The sequence below is a fragment of the Kryptolebias marmoratus genome, linkage group LG1 (assembly GCF_001649575.2).
Source record: "Kryptolebias marmoratus isolate JLee-2015 linkage group LG1, ASM164957v2, whole genome shotgun sequence".
NCBI lineage: Eukaryota > Metazoa > Chordata > Actinopteri > Cyprinodontiformes > Rivulidae > Kryptolebias > Kryptolebias marmoratus.
In genome coordinates this window covers 8831728-8845513 of record NC_051430.1, presented here as the reverse complement: position 1 = coordinate 8845513, position 13786 = coordinate 8831728, and the positions used below count along the sequence as shown (strand labels likewise).

The 13786-nt window shown below is 46.8% G+C and overlaps 1 protein-coding gene across 1 annotated transcript in view; it reads left to right on the top strand.

Moving 5' to 3' along the window:
• The window catches only part of sema4c (sema domain, immunoglobulin domain (Ig), transmembrane domain (TM) and short cytoplasmic domain, (semaphorin) 4C), a 104241-nt gene that overhangs the window by 83960 nt on the left and 6495 nt on the right, over window positions 1-13786 (top strand). Inside the window, exons 8-12 of the mRNA XM_017414642.3 lie at window positions 615-734; window positions 3001-3152; window positions 7153-7328; window positions 11045-11189; window positions 11565-11778. Of these exons, the coding sequence (XP_017270131.1) occupies window positions 615-734; window positions 3001-3152; window positions 7153-7328; window positions 11045-11189; window positions 11565-11778 (807 nt within the window). The remainder of the gene's footprint in view (window positions 1-614; window positions 735-3000; window positions 3153-7152; window positions 7329-11044; window positions 11190-11564; window positions 11779-13786) is intronic.

Below are 13786 nucleotides of genomic sequence, written 5' to 3'. Positions count from 1 at the left end.
TTTCCTTCAGTAAATATCCCATTATATGTACTTAAACTTCATGGGTGCCAATAATGGTGAGCAGGACTGTAATTGTTGTCTGTTAGCAAAATAGCTCGTGAACCACTGGATGGATTTTAACAGAACTCTTGGAAATGAAAGCAAAGGAGTACCAAGGGTCAAAGGGGTGAGTCGGCGTCGCTTCTCCTCGGACAACTAAGAAAAAAAAACAGTATATAATGCCAAAAAAGGAAATCAAGAAATAAATCCCCCCTTTTCATCAGCTGCAGCTAGGAAAGACAGCCATTCTGTCGTTTCTACATGTATTATTAACGTTCCAAAGCTGCATTATTAACATGCAGCTTTGGAATGAAAAAAAAAAACGGCAAATCTCTACAAACCGCTCTCGCAGGAAGTCTCATCGGTTTTGTAGCCTGGAGAAACGAGAGCCCAGAGGTCCGATTTTTAACTTTTCACGCCACGTTCGCTTTCGTGGCGGACAGCTTTACTGAGCCTACAGGACCTTTTTTTATCGCGTCTTCCCCCGCCGAACCAGCAGCCTTCTCTCATCATAGGCTTCTGTAATTGTGTCTAAAAGAAAAAAAGAATTAATCTAAAGCCTGCACTCCAAACAGATAAGGAGCTGTACTCTGCGACGCTCAACAACTTCCTGGGTACGGAGCCAGTCATCCTGAGGAACCTGGGCCAGCAGCACTACAGCATGAAGAGCGAGTACTTGCCCGCCTGGCTCAATGGTAAGTAGAAAACGGGACGTGGGGAACGAGAACGAGCAGGGAGGGGTGAAGCGAGCGCCAAATAGTGCCAAAAATCTCTGCTTTTTACCGTTTACCTCCACGGTCTGAAACCTGTCGAATGTGTTGCAAAATCTGCAATTTTTTTTAAATAGACTTTAGCACAAAAGTTACAAATATGAGACACGCTTTTACTTTTGATGGACTGAACAACGTTAGACGTGAGGAATGGCACCGAGTGTGAATTTTAGAACAAAAGGTTGGAGACTTGCAAGGTATTATAACGCCCCTTTCTACAGTCGACTGGTGGTCCTAAAAGAACGACCAGCTAATTACACTTAAAGTTGAACTGTAACGAGAAAGCACAAAAAAAGATCTGTTTTCCAAACGAATTACAAGCTTGGCTCCAAATGGAGACAACGGGAAGTGAAATGGAGGATATTTGGATAATTCTGTGGAACCTGAAGTGGACGACCATGAACCAGTGTTCTAGTGCAGTGGTTCTTAACCGATCTGGCTTTTGGGATCCACCATCACCCCTTAATGACAAGTCATGACCCAAATAGAGAAAAAATTTTAACTTCTCAAAGATGTGTTTGGGTTAAAATATAAGAATATCAAAGCATACAAATAAAAAAACAAACTTACCTATAGTCCCCGGTACCTATGTTCCTTGGTACCTATGTTTCTCAGTACCTATGTTCCTTGGTACCTATGTTCCTTGGTACCTATGTTCCTTGGTACCTATGTTCCTCAGTACCTATGGTCCTCAGTACCTATGTTCCTTGGTACCTATGTTCCTCGGTACCTATGGTCCTCAGTACCTATGTTCCTCGGTACATATGTTCCTTGGTACCTATGTTCCTCTGTACCTATGTTCCTTGGTACCTATGTTCCTTGGTACCTATGTTCCTTGGTACCTATGTTTCCCAGAACCTATGTTCTCCCAGGGTTAATAATGAAAGATGCTTGGCTCCACCTCCAGATGTCTTGTAATAGAAATGAAAAAAATACTGAATTCCAGTGTAGGTACGGGGAACATTAGGGGCTACCAGGGAACATACTCAACAGTGTTTGTGGTAGTGTTCTCAGCAATGAATCCATGGAACCATCCCATCCTTAACGTCACCCTTCAACCAGAGTTAAGGTTGGGGTTTGGCCAGTATGCTCCTTTAGCTGTGTGACTTATGAACGTAAGCTAGCAGCTACTACTGCTCTGCTGTGTCTGTTACAATGGTTCTACTTGGAGAGAGTTCAGACTTTTCGGAGGTGATATGTGTAATGAGAACCATTGACATACATGGTTGTGATAGCAGTAGCAGCATCCGCTAGCTCAAAACTGTAGCTGGCAGCAAGCTAGCTTGCAGCTAATTCTAAACCGTGTGTTTAGGTGTATATATTTATGCCTCAGATAAGGTGAAGAATTGTTATCTTTTGGAGGAAGGGGGGTGAGGGAGCCACTCGGAAGATGTGAAGGGGAGAGAAGAGGATGAAGTCATGGGTGATGAAAGACGAGACATTAGGGCCGGTGATGAAAAGATAGAAGGAGAGGTGAGTGGAGTAGGGAGACGATGTGGAGGCAGGAGCAGCATACAGATGAGAGTGAGAGGTTTCGGCCGATATGGCTGTTTATTATTCATGCAGATGCAGAGCTTTTCTTTAAAACCGGACCTGCGATGAAGCCGAGCTCGCCTCATTTTAAGCAGTTTCTGACCAGCCTAAAAGCATTCAGCTGCTTTGGGTTTCTGTGGAGAGTTATGGCATTCCTTGACGGCTTTTATACTGAAAAGACCAGTCTGTCTGCAGCGGCAGGACATCCTTGAGATTACAAATGGGGAGAAGAAAAAAATAAATAAACTACTTTATGCACAAAAATGAATTTAGAATCCCCAAGTAGTTCAAGTTTTAAAACTGTTTGACTGCCTTTGTAAAAAAAAGGAACTTCTGAAACCTAATGAGGCACGGGCAGAGGGATATTTCAAAAGCAACAGCCATGAGGAAGGGAGGAAGTGGGAAACCCCCCCCAAAAAAAAAGAAAAATGGATCGATATTAGTGAGCAGCGGAGAGAAAGAAGGTGAGAAATGGTCGGGGAGGAGGTTGACGCGAAGGAGGCTGATGAAAGAAAGCGGACGGAGAGGTGAGAAGGAGATAGAGGTGTAATTCTGTCCTGCGGGCCGAGGTCGTCTCTTTGTTCACTTGTGATCTATGTCTTAACCAGCTGCGTAAAAACACACCTTCGGATTTCAGTCTGTGTGTGTGTGTGTGCAGAGCCGGACTTCGTGGGCTCGGCCCTGGTGCGGGAGAGCGGCGGCAGCAAAGACGGGGATGACGACAAGATCTACTTCTTCTTCAGCGAGCGGGCGCTGGAGCTGGACTGCGACACGGAGCTCACGGTGGCCAGGGTGGCCCGCGTCTGCAAGGTAACCCGCCAGATGAGAACCGGAACCACGCTCCTGCCGTGGAGCTTATCAGCACGGATTTTGAACAGCCGTCAGTCTCCGGGCTAATGCAGATTCCACTGTAAAATTGGGCTTTTGTGCACAGCTGCCTTCTGCTTCCTCCAGCTGTGTTGGCAGGTGCTCCTGAGGGGCCTAATAGCGCGATGCGGTGTTCGCTAACTGCTTCGGGCTTCTTCGGCAGGTGACGTGAGCAAGCAACCGGCAGAGTAGAGGAAAATGTATGCGCCAATCCATCGCAGTGGAGGCTGTCGTGTTGAGCTGGAGCCAGAAACGTGCCGACGCGGTTGACTGGAAACCTTTAATAAAAGGAACTGTTTGGCGGGACTGCGAGAAAGGGAAGACTCAGATACAAACCGGGACGACTTAAACAGGAAGGGGTGATTACTGGAATGAGGAGCAGGTGCGCTAAAGACATAAACCAAACATATATATATATATATATATATATATATATGGAGACCTTCAATGAGAACTCAGACATTAAAGCTGGATTTGGACAAACATTTCCCACTAGTTGGTTCCATTACAAGTTTGAAGCTCCGCCCCTTCCATGTAAACAAACATTGTCCTTGGTAAAATAGAAAAAAAAATACTATCCAGCTGTTTTTTAGAGCAGTGCTGTCAAACTCCCTTACACCAGGGGGCCAAAATTGAAAATTTGGACCTAGCTGAGGGCTGATCGCAATCTATATTTATTAAAAAGCTTACCTAAATAGATGTAATATGTCAAATCATTCATACAGAAATATCAAACGCCTGTTCCCAGTTACACATTATATAGAGTTTAGAACAGACATACTTAATTAAATGAAGAAATATAGATCAACCATTTAAAGACACATTTCTTGTGCAACTAAAAGTCCATCAGCAAAAGTCCGATATCGTCTCTTGACTGCGAATTTATCAAAAAGAGTTTGTTCGGTCCCACCTCTGGTGACCTTTCCACGTCAAAAACAAAGATTACTGAGGAATGAAAACGTCATTTTCTTGGTTTCAAAGGAACTGGCGCGAGATGCAACAGAGACCCGATCTGTCACAGACTGGAGTGGCCAGAGCTAATAAAATTTAAATGTTATCTTGGGGGCCAGATAAAATGCTACCAAGACCCGGATCTGGCCCGCGGGCCCTGAATTTGACACGTGGTGTTTTAGAGGTGTCGTATTTTGCGATTCTTTAACGTGTTTAGCTGTAGTTACCTATTTTATGCGTCAAAGAAACGTCACGTGACACTGCGATGGAGTCTTTCTTCTGTAAGCTGGGTGTCCGTTTCCAAGAGGGAAGTAGGGGCGCTTGGTTTAATATTACGATACCAGCCACGTAAACTGAAATATACTTAAATCAGGAAGACAGCTACGTCAAAAACGTCGGAGACCCTCGCAACTCCGTGCGGAGTTCGTGTCAAAACTGGAACGGAAGGCGAGGAAATGGTTCCCGTCGAGCCGCTCTCTGATTCGTTTCGACGCGCAGCGGCAAGGACGACGACACAAGCTTGGCTCGTTTTGCTTATTCCCCGGCGTCGTGTCACGTGGAGACAGTGCCGGTGACATAGATGTATCTGGTAATTAATTATTAATTTGCTAAATAAATGGCCTCATTAGGACAGCCGATTGGGTCGTTAGGGCCCGCCCATCAGAAGAGCTGCTTTTGTTGTGCTTGTGTGTAATTAGGGGTCCTTTAACGCCCGCTTGAAGTATTTGCGCCGACAGATGCGCTCCAACAGCCTGCGTTGCGTTGCGGTGACCACTTTCACCTTTCCCAGCAGGCGGCGGCAGGAGCGAGACGAAGCGGCTGAATAAGGCACTTCCAAGGAGGCGCCTACGTTTCATTGCATAATTGGATTTCATTATTTTTCTCTTTATCTTTCATCTCAAGCTTGAACACATCGGAGTCTAAATGAACCCGAGAGCCTTTTTACAACAGTTCGTTTAGCAAGGGCACATTGAAGCAAATTTATTAGGGAACAGATAAAGAGTGAGCATAAAGATGATTATATATTTCATTTAAGGGGTGAAGGTGAGGCCGGTTAGATGTGGTGTGTGTGAAATATGACTAGCTTCAGCAGACAAGGACCAAAAGGACTTACCCCATGCCGGGTTTGGTTCAGCAGTTTGCGGTGGTAAATCTGTGACTTTTAGTGTCTTTATTGTCTAAGAACAAATTAAAACCTGTCATTTATTTAGGATGTCATTTTAATGAGGTTAAGGACTGTAAGGTACTTTTGGCCATAGTAACGTGTTTCAATCGTGCACTTGTTGCTTGTTTTTAACCCTGCTTAGTTCAGTCTCCATTACAATAATTAAGGCTGTATTCACACCTGATAGTCCGGTAGACTCGGTTCGATCGAGTTAAACCCTTTCAGCAACCTGCCAACCCCCCCCCCCGCTTGTGGTGGTGCTGCACTAAGAATTACTGAAGGAAACGACACAAAACCTCTGAAGAAGACACTGAGCGCAACTTCCTTCTTCTGGAAAAGGAAACAAAAATGGAGTGGCGTCAAATTTTAGCAGTTTTAGGATTTCTGTTCTGACTTTGAGCCATTTCTCCCTCCAGTGGTAGAAACGCTCCTGTTTTTTGGTTGTATTTACCCATAAGGCCCTGTGCTGTAGTCCACTTCCTGCTTTTGGAGAAGTCTCCGGTCCGCTTGCGTTCACATATGGATTCGAACAGCGCCGGAGTTCACTTCAACCAAACCAAAACCGAGGTTTTTAGGCGGATCAGAGTTTGCTTTTTTTGGTCCGCATCAGAGTTGGATTGTGCATTCACACCTCCCCAAACGAACCAGACTTTCTAGGCAAACGAACTAGAGTTCGATTAAAGCGGACTAAACAGGGCTGCTGTGAATGCACCCCAATAATCTGAATGCTGACTCAGCATTAGGACTGTAGTTTCACTATTTTTATTGTTTGTAGGGTTTTTATGTCCTTCTTACTGCCTGCTGCTTCTGCATGCTTTGTCCTGTTTTAGCCATTCGTCTGTCATAGCAAGTTCAGGAGATCGGCGCTCTGACTTTAGGTTTTTGGAAATTTTGTAATTAAAAAAAATATTTCACTTTATTTACAAATATTGTCCCCATAGGAAATACATTGAGATCTCTTCAGTTCCTTCAGAAACATTTCTTCTTCAGCATACTTGCTCTATTCTTGTCTTCTTATGCTACTTTTAGCTTTTAGCTAGCCTTTTGCTACTTTTGCGTTTTAGCTACCCCTTTTCTACTCTAGCTTTTTTTTCTAAGTTTAGCTTTTTTCCAACATTTTGCTGCCTTTGTCCAGTCTTTTGCTATTTTAAACTTTTAGCTAGCATTTTGTTTCTTTTAGCTTCTAGCTACTAATTGCTACCTTTAGCTTTTAGCTAGCCTGTTGCTACTTTTATGTTTTAGCTACCCTTTTTCTACTCTAGCTTTTCTTGGTAGTTTTGTCTTTTTTCTAACATTTGGCAGCTTTTCTCTTGTGTTTTGCTGTTTTAAACTTTAAGCTAGCCTTTTGTTTCTTTTAGCTTCTAGCTACTAATTGCTACTTTTAGCTTTTAACTAGCCTTGTAATACTTTATCAGTTAGCTAGTGTTTTGCTTTTTTAGATTAAAGTTTGTGGGGTTTTTTTTTTTTTTTAAGCTTTAACAGCTTAGTTTCAGTTTCTTCAGTAAATTTCTGCAGCATTCAGTAATCAGCATTCACACTGCGTTTTCACAGAAAGTACAATTTATCTTGTTTAATTTGACAATATTACTGATGATTTGCCCACATGGCCAATGATAATGTCAGTAATATGGCTGAAGAAGCACAGTGTTGCCTGTATGTGTGTGTGTGTGTCAATAAACACTCGACTCTTTGCTAAAGGTTAGAGGGATTTTTTTTCCTACATCAGCAACATTCCAGCTCTCAAACGAACTGAAGCACACGCTGGAAAAGGTCCAGAAGTCCGACAGAGACGCTGATCCGATCCCGTCCCATCTTGTCTTCTTTCAGGGGGACCTGGGCGGTACCAGGACCCTGCAGAAGAAGTGGACCACCTTCCTGAAAGCCCGGCTGGAGTGCTCTCTCCCGGAACGCCACGTCGCCTTCAACAACCTGCGGGCCGTCTTCACCCTGCCGGGCCAGGACTGGCGGGGCACCACCTTCTACGGCATCTTCCACGCCCAGTGGTGAGTCACAGCGGTGGCCGCCGCGCACAAACGAGAGAGGCGTCGCTGTTGGTACCAGTTCCAGTTAATCACCACGTCAGCCTTCTGCTGTCACTTGGCAGCATGTCAGAGCCTAGACTCTGCGAATGCAATGACCAGTCAGCCAGTAAGGCAGATAAGATGTCTCCTGTGATGTGCTCTGTGTGATTAGGTATTTACTGGCTAATTGGTGGCTTTAATTTAATTCGGCTACAAATGAGAGCTTTACAGTGGATACGACCAGAGCCCCCTTCGGTACGGCTTATTGCTTTTTATTAGGGATTAAATGTCAGACGGATTTTATGCACTCCTAAATCACCGCAAATGTATTTACTGTAGAAGATCAAACTCTGTAAAATAATCTCCTGAATGGAAAATGATCAGCCGCAGCATTCTGAGCACAATAGGGCGTTGACATCAAAAAGAGCCTCCCTCAAGGCGTCAGACCACCCCGAGGGTTAGCGGTGGCGCCGTCAGCAGACGGGCCCTTTAAGTTCTGTAACGAGTTGTGCCCGCAGCGGATCGGACCTGTTCCTGGAGATTTAGGAGCGACGTGATCCCCTCTTTGGGCCGCTCCTGTTCACACGCGAGCTAATCGAGCGGGCTTTTCTGAACCAGCGAAGCAACGGCGGCGCTGCGCGCGCCACCCTCCGGCATCACCGCCGGCTTAGCTCCGCGACCAGCTCAGAGGTGTAACATCGGCGAGTTACACCTCACCCTCCACTCTGCCTCAGTCACTTCACACATGACATTGATTGAAAGTGCTGTGAAAAATGACTCGAGTTGCCACTCCTGAAGTGGTTTTTGCACCTTGGCAGAGTTCATTATCCTGCTAAAAGAGGCCCCTGCAAACCACTCTGTCCATGAAGGGATGTAGTTATTCAGCAGAATGTAGTGGCCATACGGTGGCAGGAGCTAAGGTTTATCCCAATGGATGTCTTGAAGCTTTGCCTTTTTCTTTTTTGCCCGCTCTTTTTAGGGGGTCGCCACAGCGGATCCCTAACGACCCCTAACGTGCTTCTCTTCCTTCGCTACATCCATGGACCTCCTCTGCGGTCTTCACCTTTTCCTCCCACCTAGCAGCTCCATACTCCTTTGATCAGTGCGCTCGCCGTCCCTCCCAACAAAACCCTTAATGTCTTCATCTGTTGCCAGCTCCAAGACCGTAGCAGGTCTGACTACCACATCCTGTACGCCTTCCCAGCTAGCTTTCTGTCATAAATCACCCCTGACACTCCACTCAGCCTGTACTCTCTTCTTAAAGCTCTGTCATACTCCATAAGACATCAAGAGGTCAGTTTGTGGTCACGTGGTTGTGTGACGTTGGTTTTCGCCTACACCTTTTATAGTCCATGAGACACGAGATCAGAACTCCCAGGAAGCTCCTACGGCGTTAAAACGGGTTTCTTCTCAGCTCCCCTGTCCTTGTACAGAGTTTTGCTTCCCTTACTGCAATCGGACGTGTTTATTAATCAGACTGAGACAGTCCCAGCCACAAAGAGCCGCCTATGTCTCTGTCCTTTAAAAATTTAAAAGTTTCTACGTTTTGCTGGAACACAATTGATGATTGTAATGGTTGACCCCAGGTACTAAGACTCATCCACCTTTAATACCTTGGCTCCATACAGCTTTGCTGTCACACATATCTTCCTTGCACATATATTCTGTCTCTCTTTTACTGACTTTCATTCCTCTTCTCCCCCGAGCATGCCTCCGACATCTCTAGACTCTCTTCCACCTGCTCCCTACTCCAGCTCCCGATCACAAGCGCCGTAGACCACCTGGACTCCTCTTCACATCTTTATAAAAGATGCGATTCATCAGCACAGGCATCCTTTTTTTCCATTCTCTTTACTAGATCTTAATCTGGATCCTCACATGCCCATTTTAGGCCACTTCCACTGTAAATACACATCTCTGAGCACTTTGAGCTTTGTTGCGCATTGTCTTCCTTCACCTCCAGCCGTCGCCAACCTCAGCGGATTAGTCACATCCCATCAAGCTGCAGTGACAGACATGCCACGACCACCGCCATTTTGATGTTTTTCGCAATGGGACCTTCGTCACTGTCGCTCGGATCCTGTTTTTCCACTTCCAGACGCGCCGTCTTTGAGGACGGGGTGTTCTCTCGCTGCCTAACATTTCCTGGCAGCGGGACGGGACAATCGATGCTCTCAGTGGTCCGCGTGAAAGAACACTACACGTTAGAATCCCCGGTCATAAACGAGCGATTTAGAGTCATTATTTCAATCATTTTCTTCTCCCTAACAGTTATACCTTCCAATTTTAGCATCACAGCTGAACTGCTTTATTATTTTCAGGACGCAGAAATCCATCACCCCCCCTCTCCATCCCCTTTCTGGTAATTTCTGGCCCACAGTAAATTACGTCCCTTAAACATTTATGAGACTTTTGGGAAAACAGTTTCGTCCTTCCCCGCTGGGGTTGTATGTTCGGAGGTATTCTTTTATTTTTCATCTCATCTCAACCCAAAACAAACTAGTTTCTTAGTGTGTTCAGATTAGCCGTCTTGTACGTAGCTCTTAACGCATTAATGGGGTAATTATCAGCAAAGCGCAAGAAGAAGGCTATGACGGGGGGGAAGTCGGAGATGTTCTGTCTCCAGGCGGTGCCCTTTGATGGGGACTCTTTTGTGTTCTTCAGTGCGATATCATATCACAAACAGAGTCAGCTTTGAGCCTAGAGGCTTTGTTTCCTCGTTCCTGACTCTCCTCGGCCGCTGAAAAGCTGAACGGCCTTTTTCTGTTCGGCTCGCTGGGGATCACCTCCAGTCTCCCTGGCTGTTAAGTCAGAGGGGAGCAGGAAGTGGGTTTGACATTATGAGAAACGATTTTCAGAGTTCGAGCCTCATTGTAACTGAATGGGCTCTTTATTTATTTATTTTTAACTCAAGTCAGCACTGCCTTTTGGGATTTTACGTGCACTTCGTCAAATCTGCAGCCCTGTCGCGCGTCACGCCGCTGACTGAAAAAGAAAGTAACCCCCTCCCCCCTCGCTGGATTCATCACGTGGTGCGAGCTCATAAAAAAAAAAGAAAACTAACTTTTTCTTCCCCATTCACGGCGACCTAAAAGCGCAGCGTAGCACATGACAGCAGGGGAGACGAAAAATTCTGACTTTGCCTGTTCCCCAGACTCACAGGAGCACTATGTTTGTTTTTTTTTTTTTTTAAAATATATATAAATATTGCCTGTGTCAATATGTCAGTGACTCAATTTTGGAGCTAAATTTAAAAAAATAAGAAAAAAGAACACTTCGAATCCAGTGGATGAGGACGGAAATCAAATGTGAGATGATGGGTACAAGTGTAATTTAACGTGCCTGGGTCGCACGTCAATAAGTAATTTTAGTCTCACTTGGGGTCTGAGATGGGATGTGGGGTGGGAGGGGGGAAAAAAAAAATTGAAGAGCTCGCACGGCCCGAGCCTAACTGTTAAACGAAATGCCTTCCCAGCAGCAGCTGATTGATTTTCACGGGCGGTGTAAGGCAGGTGTAACGCGTGCCCATGCCCCGTCTGTGGCACGTCTGCTCACTTTGACGCTGTCGGCGTGTGGGCGTTTTGCCCCGCCGCTTTTCCGTGCGTTCGACTTGCGCTGTGGTCTGCCGCCAGGATTCAGGAGAGGATTCGGTCCCCTCCCGGCCGCTTGCCGCTGACCTGTCTGTCCTCGTTTTTCAGGGGAGACGTGGACGTGTCGGCCGTGTGCCAGTACCAGATCGGGGACGTGAAAAAGGTCTTCGACGGCGCCTACAAGGAGTACAGGGAGGCGTCGCAGAGGTGGGGACGCTACACGGGTTCCATTCCCACCCAGCGGCCCGGATCGGTAAGGAACTCGGAGGCCAGTGCTCCGGACAGTGTCGGGGAAGCAGGTAGAATGAGTCGGCGGGGTGAGACGAGGGCGAGCAGTAATGAGAGAGGAAAAGGGAGAGAAGGAGAAGTGGGTGATAAGGAGCAGCGTAGAGGGGAGGGGTGGGAGAAGAGGAGCTGGCACGACACCAAAGGCTGAGGGCGTAATGATCCGGGACGAAAAGAGAAACAAGAAAAGGAAGGAGAGAGGGGAGCTGAGGGCAACTAGCCATGCCAACCTGTGCCAGCGCCAACTAAAAAGTTTCCTCCTCTTTCTTCTTCTCCTTTCTCTCTCCCTCTCCTCGTTGTACCCTCCACCGTTCTGTCACCCCCCCCCCGTTTCCCGCTGCAGTGCATAACCAACTCGGACCGGGAGAGCGGCTACAACAGCTCCCTGCAGCTGCCCGACGCCACGCTCAACTTCGCCAAGAAGCACCCACTGATGGAGGAAAAAGCCCTGGGTCGCCCCCTGCTGCTGACCAAGGGCGTCAACTTTACCAAGCTGGCGGTGGATCGGGTCAGCGCCCTGGACCAGCGGGCTTACAGCGTGCTCTTCATCGGCACAGGTACGAATGACGCGAGACTCCCTGTTGCTAGGAAGTAAAAAAAAAAAAAGAAAAGGTGCAGGTAGGAGGCGGCGGAATGTATTTCTTAGGGCTTCGAGTGACGTTTCTGCTCGGCGCCTAAGACTCGAGTCGTCATTTCAGTCCCAGCTTTGAACTCGCCGAATAAATCACCTGCGCCTTCGACCCATTCCCGGCTCGACACGTCAGGCGGTCGGCGTTTCACCCAGCACAAGAGAAGCAGGTCGAACCTTCAGCGCCTCGCGCTTCGACTGGTTGCTTTTTCCTTTTTTGTTTTTTTTACACTCTGACCTCCTTGTTTGCGTCGGCGTCGGACGCGGTTCACATTCATCTCCTCCGACGATCACTGAAGGCCGCGCGTGCTGAAAAGAAAAGACGAACTCATTCTCCTCCAGAGGTGGCGACAGCTCAGAGAACACCCTGTTCTCCAGCTTTCCACAAAAAAAAAAAAAAATAGTGTTGAATCATCTTCTTTGTATACTGCGCATGAATAAGTTAAGCCTGATAGGCTTAGGCGAAAGCTGCTTTTTTTTTTTTTTTTGCACAGTTGTTGTATTGGATTGCGTGACGATGCGGGATATTTCGGTAATTTGGCTCGCTTGCTCTGTGCCGAGGTGCTTCCGACGTGGCCAGGAAGTGCAGCCCCGGTTCCCGAAGACTTTGGGCCATCGTGTTCTGTGGGAATAAAAACTTATCGGATGTTTACACTAAAAAAAAAAAAAATTGGACCATTTCTGGATGAAATAAAAGGTAATTTTTGAATTTCATGGCAGCATAAAATTGTTGGGACAGAGACATATTTCCCTCTGTTTAAGCAGCTGTTTAAGGAGAGTAGCTGCTGGAGGTTTTGGAGGGAATATTGTCCCACTCTGGTCTGATGGAGGACTGTAGCTGTTCAGCAGTCCTGGCTCTTTGTTGGATTAATGTGTCTTTAAATGTTTTTAATTTTTGAGAGGTCTGGACTGCAGACTGGACTCTTCTACCATGAAGCCATGTTGTTGGAATGAAGGCAGTCTGTGGTTTAGTATTGTCTTGCTGAAATATGAAATATCCTTCCCTGAAAAAGGCATCTCCTGGACGGGAGCAGATGTCGTTCCGATGTGTAAGATATCATCAACTTATGCACCCCCATACCATCAGAGAGGCAGGCTTTTGAGCTGTGTGCTGATTACTGGCAGAATGGTCTCTCTGCTCTTCAGTGACAAGGATGTAGTTTCGATTCATCTCACCTAAGGACAGTTTTCCTCTTCGTCTCGGTCCATTTTAGACAACAGCAGAGTTTCTGGACGGTGTTCAGGTCTGGCTCCTCCTTTGTCTGATAGAGCTTTAAGCAGCATTTGTGGATGTCAGGGTGAACTGTGTTTACTGCATTGGCCCCCGAGGGCCCCAAAAATCACAGACAGACATCCAATATTACCTTTCAGCCTTCTGTCCTTTGGGCTCAGAGGTCTCTCTCTCTCTCTCTCTGTCTCTTATTTTCTTTTGATGACATTATGAGCTGTAGATGATGGGATATTCAAAGTTCTCCAAAGAACATTATTTACCATCTTTCCTGCCTTCAAACATCTGATGTGCTCACTCTGTTCCACTGCCAATACAATCTGGGTTTATGAGATCTGATTCGGGGTCGGACAGAACCTCAGGCCCGCCATCTTTCCACGTATTCCCCGACGTCGAGCTGGCGTTCCGCTCGGTGTTTGCTGAGGAGAGGGAAGAGCTCTTCCAGGCCGCGGCAGCAGGCAGGCGCCGCTCCTGGAGTTGGGAGCGGTGGCGCACGAACGCCGTGCCATCTGGCCAGGCTTCAGCTGGGTTTCAATTAAGGGCTTGATTTGCATGCTGAGATCCGTCCCCGTGCATCAAGGGGAACGTCTCATCTAAGGTGCAGCTTAATTAGTGTCTCCGGTCAGCATGCCGTCGCTTACGTCTTGTTTTGGGCCTTTCCTCCCAGGGACGTAGTCCTGAGTAACACAGGTCTAACACAGGAGTAAAC